General features: G+C 41.0%; 2 protein-coding genes across 2 annotated transcripts in view; one reads left to right on the top strand and one right to left on the bottom strand.

Annotated features, from left to right (window-relative positions):
* The window catches only part of L3MBTL3 (l(3)mbt-like 3 (Drosophila)), an 82,590-nt gene extending 75,754 nt beyond the window's left edge, over window positions 1-6,836 (top strand). Inside the window, exons 20-22 of the mRNA XM_009281532.2 lie at window positions 2,348-2,511; window positions 3,559-3,621; window positions 6,086-6,836. Of these exons, the coding sequence (XP_009279807.1) occupies window positions 2,348-2,511; window positions 3,559-3,621; window positions 6,086-6,229 (371 nt within the window). The 3' untranslated portion in view covers window positions 6,230-6,836. The remainder of the gene's footprint in view (window positions 1-2,347; window positions 2,512-3,558; window positions 3,622-6,085) is intronic.
* A 3,146-nt stretch (window positions 6,837-9,982) lies between these two features.
* Window positions 9,983-12,696, bottom strand: part of SAMD3 (sterile alpha motif domain containing 3) — a 41,533-nt gene continuing 38,819 nt past the window's right edge. Inside the window, exons 8-10 of the mRNA XM_009281586.1 lie at window positions 12,317-12,488; window positions 10,523-10,605; window positions 9,983-10,267 (exon numbers count right to left, since the gene is read on the bottom strand). Of these exons, the coding sequence (XP_009279861.1) occupies window positions 9,983-10,267; window positions 10,523-10,605; window positions 12,317-12,488 (540 nt within the window). The remainder of the gene's footprint in view (window positions 10,268-10,522; window positions 10,606-12,316; window positions 12,489-12,696) is intronic.

The following is a 12,696-nucleotide window of genomic DNA, read 5'->3' as shown; positions in this document are numbered from 1 at the left end:
TCTGGTATTACAGACATAGATTGTAGCCAAAACTGTGCTTTGCACTGTCTTTTGCAAGAAGTTACCCACACTAAACCTAAACTTCCTTTTGTCAGGGATGTGGTTATACCTGCTGCAGGGTTGGGGACTTTTTTTTCTTTTCCTCCATCTAGTTGGGTAAATTGGCAGTTTACAGGCTCCTTTTGTGCTGTTCATCTTACCTGTAAGGCAGATACGACAGAGGCTGAGAAGCAGAGGCCTTTTTGCCCGCATCCTCAAAGGCATTAGGCACTGCATTCCTTTCCATGTCAGTAAATAGAGCTCTTGCATGTGATTAGATGGAGTACAAGGTTTAGTGTTATGCAGTGTCACGTTCGTGAACTTACTTTCTGCTAACCTCATTCATAACCATCTGACCTGTGTTTGCTTGAAGTTTAAAAAAAAATGATGCCCAGCATAGATTTTTCATCTGGAACTATGAGGATTTGACACAGCTGTAAACTGTTGAAAGTAGAGACGTATGGGATAGATAGGTAACCTTAGCTGTCATTGCTGCTACTCACTATGCATGTACCTATATACTCTTATGTATACATAATGTTTAAGCATGTGCGAAAATGGAGTGCAATTTGCTTGGAATTTTCTTCACACAGTATTGTTATCTGCTATTTATGTTACAGTATCAATGTATTACATGTTTTGTGAATGGAAAACAAAAAAGATAGCTAAACACATTTTCAACTCTTAAGAGACCTTTTTTAAAAGGAAGAAATCAGGGGCTAAGGATGGGAAGGGGATTCAAGAGAAAACGGGAAAGATACTATTCGGTAAAATAGGCTTTACATTCAGCATGCTTGCTGCCTTACAAGACTCTTTCCTTTCTCACTGAGATTTTTAGTAGTAGTAGAAGCTCGAAGGAACATTTGAAGAATCACAGTGAAGTGTAAACAGACATTTAGGGAACTCACTTCCGAGTGTAAGAGTATGATGACAGGAAAAAATTAAGGAGTCTATTTAATCAGTGGGCCGACAATACTGACTAAATGGCTTACGAGTCAACTTCTGAATAATCGACATTGATATAAAATGAGGATAAGTCTTGAAAGTAACAAAAATTTAGGTTAGAGGAGCAGAACAACACAAGCAAATGTAATCACATCCTATATTGGCCACATTATATATTCTAGACCAGTCCCACTGTGCTGGCAAAAATCTATAATAGGAATTTGTGCCCTAGTTGTTGGGCACAAATGTGTGAAAACTAGAACAGTAAGGCTAGGGAGAACTGTGAATAATAGCAACTTCCCAAAAATGGAAATAGAATGGAGCTGTAATAGAAGTGAGTGATCCAAACAAAAACAGCACAGGGATTTGTGAGTGATTGCATGAAGTCGTTAGTAAGGAATATTAGGCATAGGTTCTTTGTTGGCTGTTCCATTCAGAAATGAATTCCAGAGGTTTTCCACAATTTTACTTGACAATTGGGAAGCATTCAGGCCTGAGTTCATAGCAGGCATGTTGCTTTTGCATTTGCAGTGGATCTAAATGAACATAGATGTCTTACGCAGTTTGACATCATTTCAGGCATGCCTCTTCACTCTTTCCTCCTACACGCATCTGCGCCTGCTGCTGCTCTCCAGACAGCAGCAGCAACAGCAGCATGTGGCTGAAGCCATCCTCCCACTGGTACATTACCTTGAGGCCGGTGGGATGGGAGCTCATTCCTTCCATAATGGATAAGTGAGATAAAAAGGGAAATGACCTTGTAAAAAACCCCAGAGCAGCATGGAGGAGTTAAAGTCATTTTCTGAATAAAACATTCAGTTAACGTGGGAGCAGGGAATTTGCAGACATTTGTGTGTTTTCCTCAGAAGAACTGAAAAACATTTTGTTGTGGATGAGGCATAAATGTTGAGTGGGCTGGAACTGTACAACTGATTTCACTTAGAATTTTGCAGCAGTGCAGTGCTGCTTTTGATGAAGTTATAACAGCTCAACCCTGGAGTTAAGTTAGTTCTTGTACTACTGTACAACTATTAAACGTGGGTGCAATTTATTCTATCAAAATATTTAAAATTATTTGACCTGTGGCATGGCATGCCAACAGTTGTGTTGGCATAGAACCGTGTTGTGTTGGAATAGATTTTTTCCATGTAAGCGTAGTTACATTTATATAGAGCCAATATAATTACAGTCATAGTAGTGGAAAAACAGTCATGGTACTCCTCTAATTCTGGTGTACGCAAAACTGTACAGCTTGTGTAGGGAGGCCCATATATATCAATAGAAACGAACATGCTTTTGCTGTGACTGATCTTATCCCTGACTGAGGGATTTAATGCTTGTTTGTTGCTTCCTGTTGTTGAAGATGTTGAAGAACCCAACACACAGAGGCCTCTTTCTCAACCAGTTACTGTGTCTTCCAAGTTGCAAATCCCTGGCCTACCCTTGCGCTGGGAACAGCAGAGCAAGCTCCTTCCAAGTGTAGCTGGGATCCCAGCCAGTAAAGTTTCTAAGTGGAGTACAGATGAGGTAGGTTTCCCCTGTACCTTGTATCTCGCTGCCACTGCCCTTGAAGTCTTGGTTGATTCAGAGCTTTAGATCAGCCCCATACATTAACAATAATGCATTAGTACTCAGAGGATTAGAGTGAGCCAGACCTAATGTAAAAGGCCCCCAAAATGCCCATTCAGCTGCCATCCAGCCCTGGAAGCAGCAAGTATTAATTCATATGTGTATAGATAGGTATAGATATAGATCAACATGTATGTGTATATATATATATTCACTGGGGTTAAAAAGGGAAAGAAAAGTGCTAAACCTATGGCCCAGCAGATCAGGTGCTCCAGGTCTGCACTAATAACATCTAGCACCCACACAAACATTCTGGAGGAATGGTTTAGGGGTCAGAATGAACCAAGGAGCTATTCCTGGTGCATAGTTTGGATGTGGCACACTGTTTTGGAGGGTGAGGATGTAGTGTAGAGAGGAACGGCAGGGACATGGTCAGGCCGTGACACCTGATTTCAAGATCAGAGCCCAGTCACTGTTCAAGTATGCAATAATGCTTGGACAGACAGGGTCTAGTCCCTGCTTTACTTTCAGAAGTACCTATGACTAAGGCAGATTTCTGCAGCTGGGACAGTCGGATCTCCTCTAATCGGAGAAAAAAGAAGCATGAACTTTGAAAAAGGATTTACTGATATCTGTGCTGTAAAAAATAAAGAAGAGGAAGACAGCAGCCATTTTGGTTTGTGAGAAGTGATTCACCAAGAGAAGATTCATGGTTCTGGATCTGCATGGATAGAATAACCTGAGTAATTTTGAGGGAATAGCCATATCCCACTCTTAGATGTCCTGTGGACAGGGGTGGCATGTGCTCTTTTAGTTTGCAGATTTTGTGAATCCTGTCCTTAAACACCCAGCTGCATGACTCCGTGCACTTATAGAAGAAGGTGGAACACGTAATATGACGCTGTAAAAACAATAGCTAAAAAAATTCAATGATTGTCAACCTTTAAGACTATTTTGAGAAAACACAGGTCTTACTAAATCTTTTGTTGTATACTTTGGTGGCAGGTCTCTGAATTTATACGGAGTTTACCAGGATGTGAAGAACATGGCAAGGTGTTTAAAGATGAGGTGGGTGAATTTTATTTCAAAAAGACACAGAGTACAAAGCTCGGTGGAAAGATTAATTTTATGTCATCATTAAAAATACATATAAAGTAGTAGGATGAAGTGTATGTTTAAAGTCAGAAGCAGATGTATGGAAGATTAGGGTGGTTCGCAGGTCATGGAGTGGAAAGGAAGTAAAGAAGATAAAACTAGCTAAGTGTCAGCCAGCTCTCTCATGCTTCTCTAGCTTTGTTACTGCAACTGAAATTATTTAGAACTAATGGTAAAAGAGGAGGAACTTTGTGATTTACTACTGTTCTCTCTTAACCTGGTTTGAGGACATTTATAAATAAGTGTTATTTTAGTTCTGCGGGATGTTAATAAGTAAAATGAAGCAGAGCAGTGGTTCAAGATAACCACCTCTTAAAACTCTTTGCATCTTGTCTGATCACACTTAGCTCTTGATGCTCTTCCTCCTGATATAGCCAGTTTACAAATGTGATTTGAGTGAGTGGGAAGTGAGAAGATCTGAAAGCTTCTGATGAGGTTCAAAGGAGTGTGTACTCACTTTGCGAGCATGCCAGGCACGCATTTCTGGTATCTGAGAAGATTGTTGTGCCAAAGTTGTCATTAGGAAGTGATAGGGCTTTTAGGTACAATAGGCCTTTATAAGCTAGGTAGGCTTTTTCTTTTCTGCTCAGAGGTTTGTTACTCCTGTTAATGCTTAGTTTCAAGAAGGCTGTTTGATCACAAATTGCCAGAGTGAATAGTTCAGGTGCTTATCCCAGCCAGACCACCTGAATGGGCAGAGTCTGATACTGTAATATCCCAAGTCAGCCAGCCTTTCAAGTGAAGAATAAATGTGGTACTTAGACTTGAGAAGGCACCTCCTGAGGAAAATGCATACAGATGGCCCTGCTAATCTGCAACAAAAGTTTTCAAGCTGTGCTGTAGATTGTAATGACTATTACAGTTGCATATCAAAGGACTGACAGGCTGCATCTCTGGGCATTTTGCACTTGCTTAGATGTTAAGCATTTTACAGTTGCAGCAGGTATGCAGGCCTAGATCATCCCCTATGTCACTTAGGGTGTCTCACCAATGAATTTAAGATCAATAAAAGCTGGCGTATTGCTAATCAAGTCAGCCGGTGGGAAGTGCCACAGAGATGGATGAATCCTGAACGCTTTCATTCTCAGAGGTGTAAGAAAATACTTCCCCTCTTCAGGATTCAGCCTCTCAGGCTTTGTCTGTGAGTAGTAAATTAAACCTCTCCCAGTGAGGCCAACCGGCACGGACTGGCTGGCATCAGTAGGTCTTTCAGTAGGTAGAAGGTGCTGGTTCAAACCTCTGCTGTGGAAATGAACACTCATCCTGCTTATATTAAGATGCTGCAAAAAGTTGGGCAACCCCACGTTCGCACACTTCTGGTTCTGAGCCCACCTAGTCTGGCTTTGTGCATGAAATGAGTAGAAAGTAATTGTGGTAACTGCATGATGCTGTTCTCACTGCAGTGTTCCTCGACTTACAGCGCTGGGGTGTACCTTGCAGGCTTCCTTTGCAGCGTGTCTGATTCAGAAAACTTGTCTTCTAGTCCTACAGAAACTTAATTACACTGTTTTTATCTCAAACTAGTATCTTTAAGCCTAAGCAGTGCTCCTGATTTAACCACAGTTGGCTTTTAGGCCTAGCTATCCTGCTTGTGTTACACTGAACACTTACTATAGGATACCTAAGTGACCTGAAGTTTACACAAGAAGTGTTGGCCCCACTTAAGCCCTTGGAAGTGAGGGCCTTGTGGCTCTTCATGTTTGGATTTAGCACTCCTGCTGACAGAGCAATTTGCTTACAGGAGAATATTCACTTGTAACACTTATTAAAATAGCAACACTACAAAGCTGGCAGAAAAAATACTCAGTGTTTTGAAAAGTTGCGTTTGTGTCAAGGAGGCAGTTTTATGGCCTGTTTTTTATGTAAACAGCCTGGCCCCTGTCTACATCTGGGACCAAATTCGTTTTAATTTGCTATTTAATGAACAGAAAGGGGTGGCCTGAAGGGGGTTCCAGGTCTGTAGTTGGGAGGGAGATCCAGAAGCTGTCTTTTGGAGGCTTGCATAAAAGGAGTAGCTAAGATGTTAAAAAGCGTTACTGTGCTGCAGTACAGTTGAATTCTACTTCATTTACCCATTTTACTTTTCAATAGCTTTTACTTTATACTGACAGTATGAAAATAAGAACCGGTTTGCTAAAAATTAGCCAGACAGTTGTTTTCAAGCAGAAAGAAGATCATCATCCTGTTCTTTTGACTAGCTGATCTGTCTAAAAGGTTGAAATCCAAGCTATCCTGAAAGCATTTGAAAGTGTTAGTATTCAGCCATTCCTTTACACTGTCTGAAATTGCTGGGAATTTTCTTTTCATGTTTTCTGAAACATCTATACTGCTGCACTGTCAGACCTATTAATAGCTTTGTGTGTTTTTTCTTTTAAAGCAAATTGATGGAGAAGCATTTCTGCTAATGACCCAATCAGACATAGTCAAAATAATGAGCATTAAACTGGGACCAGCCCTAAAAATCTTTAATTCCATTCTGATGTTCAAAGCTGCAGAGAAAAACTCACACAATGAACTTTGAAGATAATGGAAAATGTGTACGAGCCAGCTTTCTCCACTGGAGCTCATGTTTTATTCAAAGCACAAAGACTCGCTAGAACTGTTGAGTAAGGACTCTCAGAAAGGAAGAAACGTACGTTCAGCACTGGTGGACTATTTATATTCTCCTAGAGCCAGTACACATCTGAATCGTTCTGGGACATGTTCGAGCTTTTGAGAAGGTACTGTGTAACATCCCCCCCCCCAGCCGAGTCAGCTAGTCTTATTTACCAAACTAATGGCGCTAATTCTCCATGGATGGTTAGGATCCTTAACTTTCTCTGGACATCAAGAAAACCTTCATTAATTATTTATGCTGTACTATATAAGGAAACGTTAATATTTTCTACGAAATCTTGAATTCTACTTCTTGTACCCATTTTACTTTTCAGAAGCTTTTACTTCATACTATCAAAATAAAAACTGATTAGCCAAAAATTAGGCTACAGGTAGCCAGATGAGACTGTTATGGCTAATATGTATTTGTGCCATAGTTTAAAAATGAAACACTTAATGCTACATTCATGACACTTTATGCCACAGCATATAACTTTACAGATTATAAAACTGTCTGTTTGCGTGTAACAAAACAAAACAAACCTTGTTGGGGTTGAAATTATAATGCTTTTTTGATAACTGAATGTTTTTACTTTTGCACGATTACAAAAATGTTACGTGAGTTTTTCCACCAGCATCTTTAATGTATTTTACCAAAAGATCAGTATAGAGAAGGCTGCAACTGAAAAATAAAGTTTGACTTCATAGAGGACTTTTTGTTTATGCTGCACAATAGAGTCCCAGCCTTTTACATGGGAGCCTGCCACAGTCCTTCAGCACACGAAGGAAAATACGTGTATTTTGAGGTAAGGATATTAGCAAAGAAGAAAATATACTCATTCATGTCTGCACATGCCAGTCTCCAGTGTAGTTACCACAACAGTGGAGAAAAATAGCGTGCTAAAGCTAGGACTGCTACTCTGGCTTCATATTCAACATAGGTTTGTTTTCCCAATGGTGGGAGAATTATTTCACCCACGACTGCCTAGTTGGAAAGTCTGATTTATAAATTAATAAGGCATAAGGGGAAAGACAAAGCATGGAGGAAAAGGAGACTTAAACGCATATGGTGCATCGGCACATCCTAGGTGTAAAATGCATGCGTTTCACTGGGTCATTAGCAGGCTGCAGATACCACCAGCAGGTACTTAGGTGAGGCAACCTTCTTTCTTGGAGGATTATTATAACGATTTGTCAGGGAAAGTCGTTGCACTTGGTATATATACGTAAGATGTAAACCAGATGCACTTTAAATGGGAGAAAGCCTAGCTACCTGTATGCTGAGGACTGTTCCAGAATGTTACTTTTGCAAGAAGAGAGAGAAGAGTTGGATCAAGATTCTTGGCAGCCCTCTTCTTAGCGCTGCGGTGGGCAGTTGCTCAGCCTTTAGAGCTGAGAACAAACAGAGCATTTCCGTTGCACAGAGCTGGGAGAATTTTACATCTTCCCACACATTTTGCTAGGCTGTTCTTTGGCTAGAGTTCCTTAAGATTTCAAGAACTCTCTGTGCCCCTTCCAGATCATGTAGGTGACTGGTACCTGCCATAATATGAGGTGAAACAGGGTCAGTATGAAGTAAGTTGCATTGCTCTGTTAATTTCTTTCCATAGCATTGCATAAATAATATTTTTACATTTTGTTCAATATTTGTACATTCAAATTGCACTCTTATTGTACTACAATACAAATAAAACCTGAACTGGAGCCGTCTGTTACATTTGTGTGTGCCCAGGATTCTCAGATGAACCCAGCTGTTCCCGAGGGTGGTGTGGAATAATTCCTCACTGTAGCTCAATGTGGCCATGAGTTTAAAAGAGCAGCTTGGCTACTGCTGTCTGCCTTCTCCCTAAACACTTACTCCGAAGGCTCACAGGCCTCTTGCTGTCACAATCAGAATCCCATTTATGGACCTGGATTTTGTCACTGGCAGCAGCTGAAGTTGCCCATGCAGATGAGTAAAATGCCGAATTCTTCTCTTTACTCTCCTTCTGTCCTTCCATGTAGTTTTCCCTCACCCTCTGTGTCTCTCTCGTGTGCCCGCTCTGTAGCCTGCAGTGAGAACCAATGAAGAGATTTCCTGCTCCACAGAGATTACTTGGGGATGTTAGCAGCTCCCTGAATTTTTATACACCTACTTACAAAGTACTGTGGTTCAAGAAATGGGTTTGAATTAATACCGTTTACAAGATGTAGAATAAACCTCACTTAAATGATGCAGAGCCCAAATTTTATTCATACAGCTATCACTTACAACAGTGAGGACATGCATAATTCTTACTTTTGTATCCCGTGTGATGAGGTAGCAGGGCGTAGCCACCTCTGTTACAAAAACTACACCCAACAAATTCACTCGGAAACTAAATCAGGAGACCTACTGAGTCTTTAAAGTGGCAGTTGCTATTGTTTTGTATGTTGTGTTGGAGATGATAGCCCAGCCGTCACACAGGTAAAGGTTGTCCCCTGATTTCCATGGGAGCCACGTGAAGAATCCGAAGACTTTAGCAAGCGAGTCTGGCCATTAAATGCAACGATCTCCCCTCATACTGCAGGGTCTCCCACTGTGATCTCTGCATTGGAGTCACCTCTGCACAGCCAGGCTTTAACAAAACTTCTGTGGTCTTCCAGGCTGTGTGTTTGTTTAAAGAATCGCGGTGACCAGAAACACTGCTTTGCCTACATGGACATTTTTAGAACTGGTGGGAGATTGATCTCTTTAGTAGAATGCAGTGTTTTAATAAAAAGCCATTTTAACTTCTAATTAATGTAATAGGTCATGTTTGCTGGCTGCTGCCACTGTCCATTACTAGGTGCTTGTCCGAAGTCGTGCAGTCAGGCAGTAATCCCTGGGATTTCCAGACATGCAGGAGTTAAGAGGAGCGTGTTAGTGAGAAGAGGAGGTTGTGGAAGAAGAGAGCAGAGGGCCTCCGCTCGGTGTGGGCAGATCACCATGTGGAGAAGGCCGATTTGTTCTGGGGAACAAATTCAGAAAGAAAATGAGTTTTCTCCCCGTTGCCAAAGCTGTGGTTGCAAACGCACATGGCAGCATCCCAGATAAGTCATTCTTGCTACTTTGAGAGCTCATCTCAGAATCCCTATTTAGCAAATTCAGGATTAATGTTAAAAAAAAGAAAAAGAATGTTTCATGCACGGAGAAAATAGTGAAAACTCATCATCCTCCAAATTATAAACCAGGCCCACCATTTTAAAACACAAAAATTATTACAGTAGGCTTTTAGTGATCATAATATAATGAAATGATGGTAACAAGTAAATCTTTAATTTGTGCCACTTCAAAACATTAAATGTATTAGCATCTGAAGCAGCGAAGTGCTCACATTAACTCACAAGCATGTTGTTTTAAATTCTGACAGTCAAAAGACTCTCCGAATCTTTTAAATGCTCCATATGGAAAAAAAATACATGACACTTGCAGTAATCTAGAAAATTTTATTATCTCTAATGCCTCTAGACTGCTCTAGAATTCCCATTTAAAGTAACGAAAATGCTTAGGTTTTAAATTTCTAGGAACGTAGCCAGTACAATAAAAAAAGGGCATTATTAAACATAACGGAGTTATAAATACACATACGCTCTCACCAGAAAGAATGGCCCTGATTTATCTTCACAACAAAGGGATTTATTTTGACAAAGGCTCCCAAGAGGAGTGCTGTGTACACCTTCAGATACTGGGATACTCGGGTACCTCCAGCCCTCCCTTTACCTGGGCAGGCAGGGATGCTGGGCTCCTCACCTCAAAGACCAGGGACTCCAGGAAGTTGAGCGTCCTGTGGATTCTCTTTGGGCACGGGATATCGAACACGTGAAATGCAGCCACCAGCGCCGCCAGGGCCATGGTGCAGTCATCGAGCTGGGCTAGCTCTTCTCTTCCTACGTACAGCGCAAACTCGCATGAATTCACGTTGAAGGGATTTTTTACTTCCAACACTGGTGTCACCACCTTCACCTAAATTAAAAAAACCCCGGTATTTCAAACGATGTCACAGCATTGCTTTGGTGAACAGGTCAGAGAAGTAAGTAAGCGTAATAACACTGCTTTGAATTTAGCTAGTATTTCTATGAATATTTGCCTTCTACCCAAAAGGCAGGCTAATGTTGTCCTTTTCCAGGAACTAAGCTGAGCCACCAAAAGGCCAGGTGATATGCCCAGGCAGCTCACAGGAGGAGGACAGACCAAGACTGTCAGCGCTCTGTCTCCTACCTCCTCGTTCACTGCAGCAAACAGACTGGAATCATCTCCAAAGACATCTGGCAGGAGTAAACATGCAGCAGTCGTTTTCATATCTGTCAAAGGCAAGGATTTCTGCTAAATTACACATGAAAACATTCTGGCACTGCAGTATTGTCCTGGAAAAGCAGATTGCAGCCTATGAAATAGTTAACAGCTCAGCAGTGGAACTGTTGTTCAGTGCATTTTGAAGAGTAAGTTTGTACCGCAGTGAAGGTTTAGGTGCCTCAGCTGGCAATGGGCAGTAGTATTCAAATCATTCATGACGCTCTGCTACTCAGTATTACGATTAAATTTCTCTCACAGTAAGTAAGTAGGCCTTTGGGTTGCTTCTAGTGGAGTTCGCGAGCTGAGTAATCCTCCTGCCCCCACCGCCCGTCCCCAGGCTCCTCTCTCCCCAGTAAATCAGATGTCTCTGGGGAGCCCTGTTGCCAGAGGACTCCACTTTGAAAGCTGCAGTACAAGCTGGTGCTGCAGGACCTCCTGGGATGTGGTAGCCACCACCCCTCTGGTTCAGCTATTAATGACTGCAACATCTTTTTTGCAGGTGAGACTTCTGGTGGCATGTGTTTCACTGAACCTATCTGATCAGGCATTTATTATCTAGGTGCCAGGTCAAGTTGCTTGTAAGAAAAAAACAGGAAAATAAAGGCCTTGGGACTTCACTAAGGTATGAATTAAAATCTTTGTGGGCATATTGTGTAAGAAAAGGGGAAATCACAACACCCATAGCTCTCTAAGGCCAAAGTTATGAGTAGAAAGTCTATGAAGGCTTTCTGGATTAGGCTGTTTGTTGACACTTTTTAATCTACCATGAGCTGTTGAGAACTCGTGTTTTTAAGCTTAAAGGAAGAAAAACCCAACATGTTAACCTACTCTGCTTACTTCTTTAAGAAACAACCTGGTAATAAAAGGAGTGAAACTGCTATAGGAAACACACGTGTTCATACTGCGTCGTCTCTGATTTGACATCCTGGCATTATGCCTGTTTGATAGAAAATGACAGTCAAAGGAGCACTTCTCACAGAGCTAAGCTCAGGCATAGGCATCCACAGCTGCAGTTTGGGAAGAATAAAGATTATGAGTAACTCCTTCAATGTTTTGTCCCTGCAGAACCGCACTCCCAGACTTTTCAGACTGAAAGAAGTTGAGTGGCAGCAGATGCTTGCTCCCTCGCAGCCAGCGAGCCAAGCACATCGAGATACCTGGACCTCTTTGCATGACTGTGGTACCTGCTCTCCAGAGGTACCAGTTTGTGCACTTTTTCCTGCAATGTGTCTCTGCAGAGACGAGGTACTTGAAATACAGGTAACGGTAACTACTTCCTCCGTTATTCCACTGGGATGAAGACTTCAACCGTAGAAACAGTACCTCTCTTTCTAAAGGAAACTGTCTCTTATGGGACTATTTCTCTTTCTAAACCAGAAAATTCATTTTCTGCATGTATTTTTAGGAAATAATAAGCACTCTCTAACATATCTAGAAATACATAATTCTGCTCATCTTATTTTAAGGCAGTTACTAACTTTATCAAACCTGCAGTCTTATTCAATAGAAAAAAAAAGTTTCAATACCTGACTGACTTAGTTTTCCTAGTAATTTATTAGCTTTTATTCTTAATGCTTCCCCATCTCTATATATTTTTCAAGCAACTGTGACATTTTAAAATGTTTTTGCAGTAAAATCAGAGCTAGTTTAGTTACGTAGGTAAGAACAATTAGCTACAACAAAACTCTGATATTCAGAGCATAGAAGATTTGTACTGACATTTTAGAATGTCTTCCTCTGTGTGCCGCTTCAGATTTTCTTGCAGCATAATGTTAATTGGATTATTCCTCACCACATACAAAGATAATATGTTTTCTGAATAAATCTCCAAAATCTCAACTGTTTTCTTATAAATGTCCATGTGTGTGAGAAGCTGGAACTCCCTAAAAAGCTAAAAGAAAAAGAAAATTTTGGTATTATTGCAATCCTCAAAACCAAAACTGAAAACAACACGAGGTGCACACTTTGAAGACAGGATAAGACTAGCTCAGTAAAAGAAGATTATAAACTGGAGGGGGTGGTTTCGTTTCTTTTCAAAGGAGGGAAGAAATACATCAAGTAACACTAAAATACTTCAGAAAACCCACTGGTGCTGTATG

Source organism: Aptenodytes forsteri, unplaced genomic scaffold, assembly GCF_000699145.1.
Source record: "Aptenodytes forsteri isolate BGI_AS27 unplaced genomic scaffold, ASM69914v1 Scaffold82, whole genome shotgun sequence".
NCBI classification, from domain to species: Eukaryota; Metazoa; Chordata; class Aves; order Sphenisciformes; family Spheniscidae; genus Aptenodytes; species Aptenodytes forsteri.
This window is presented reverse-complemented; position numbering and strand designations above follow the sequence as displayed.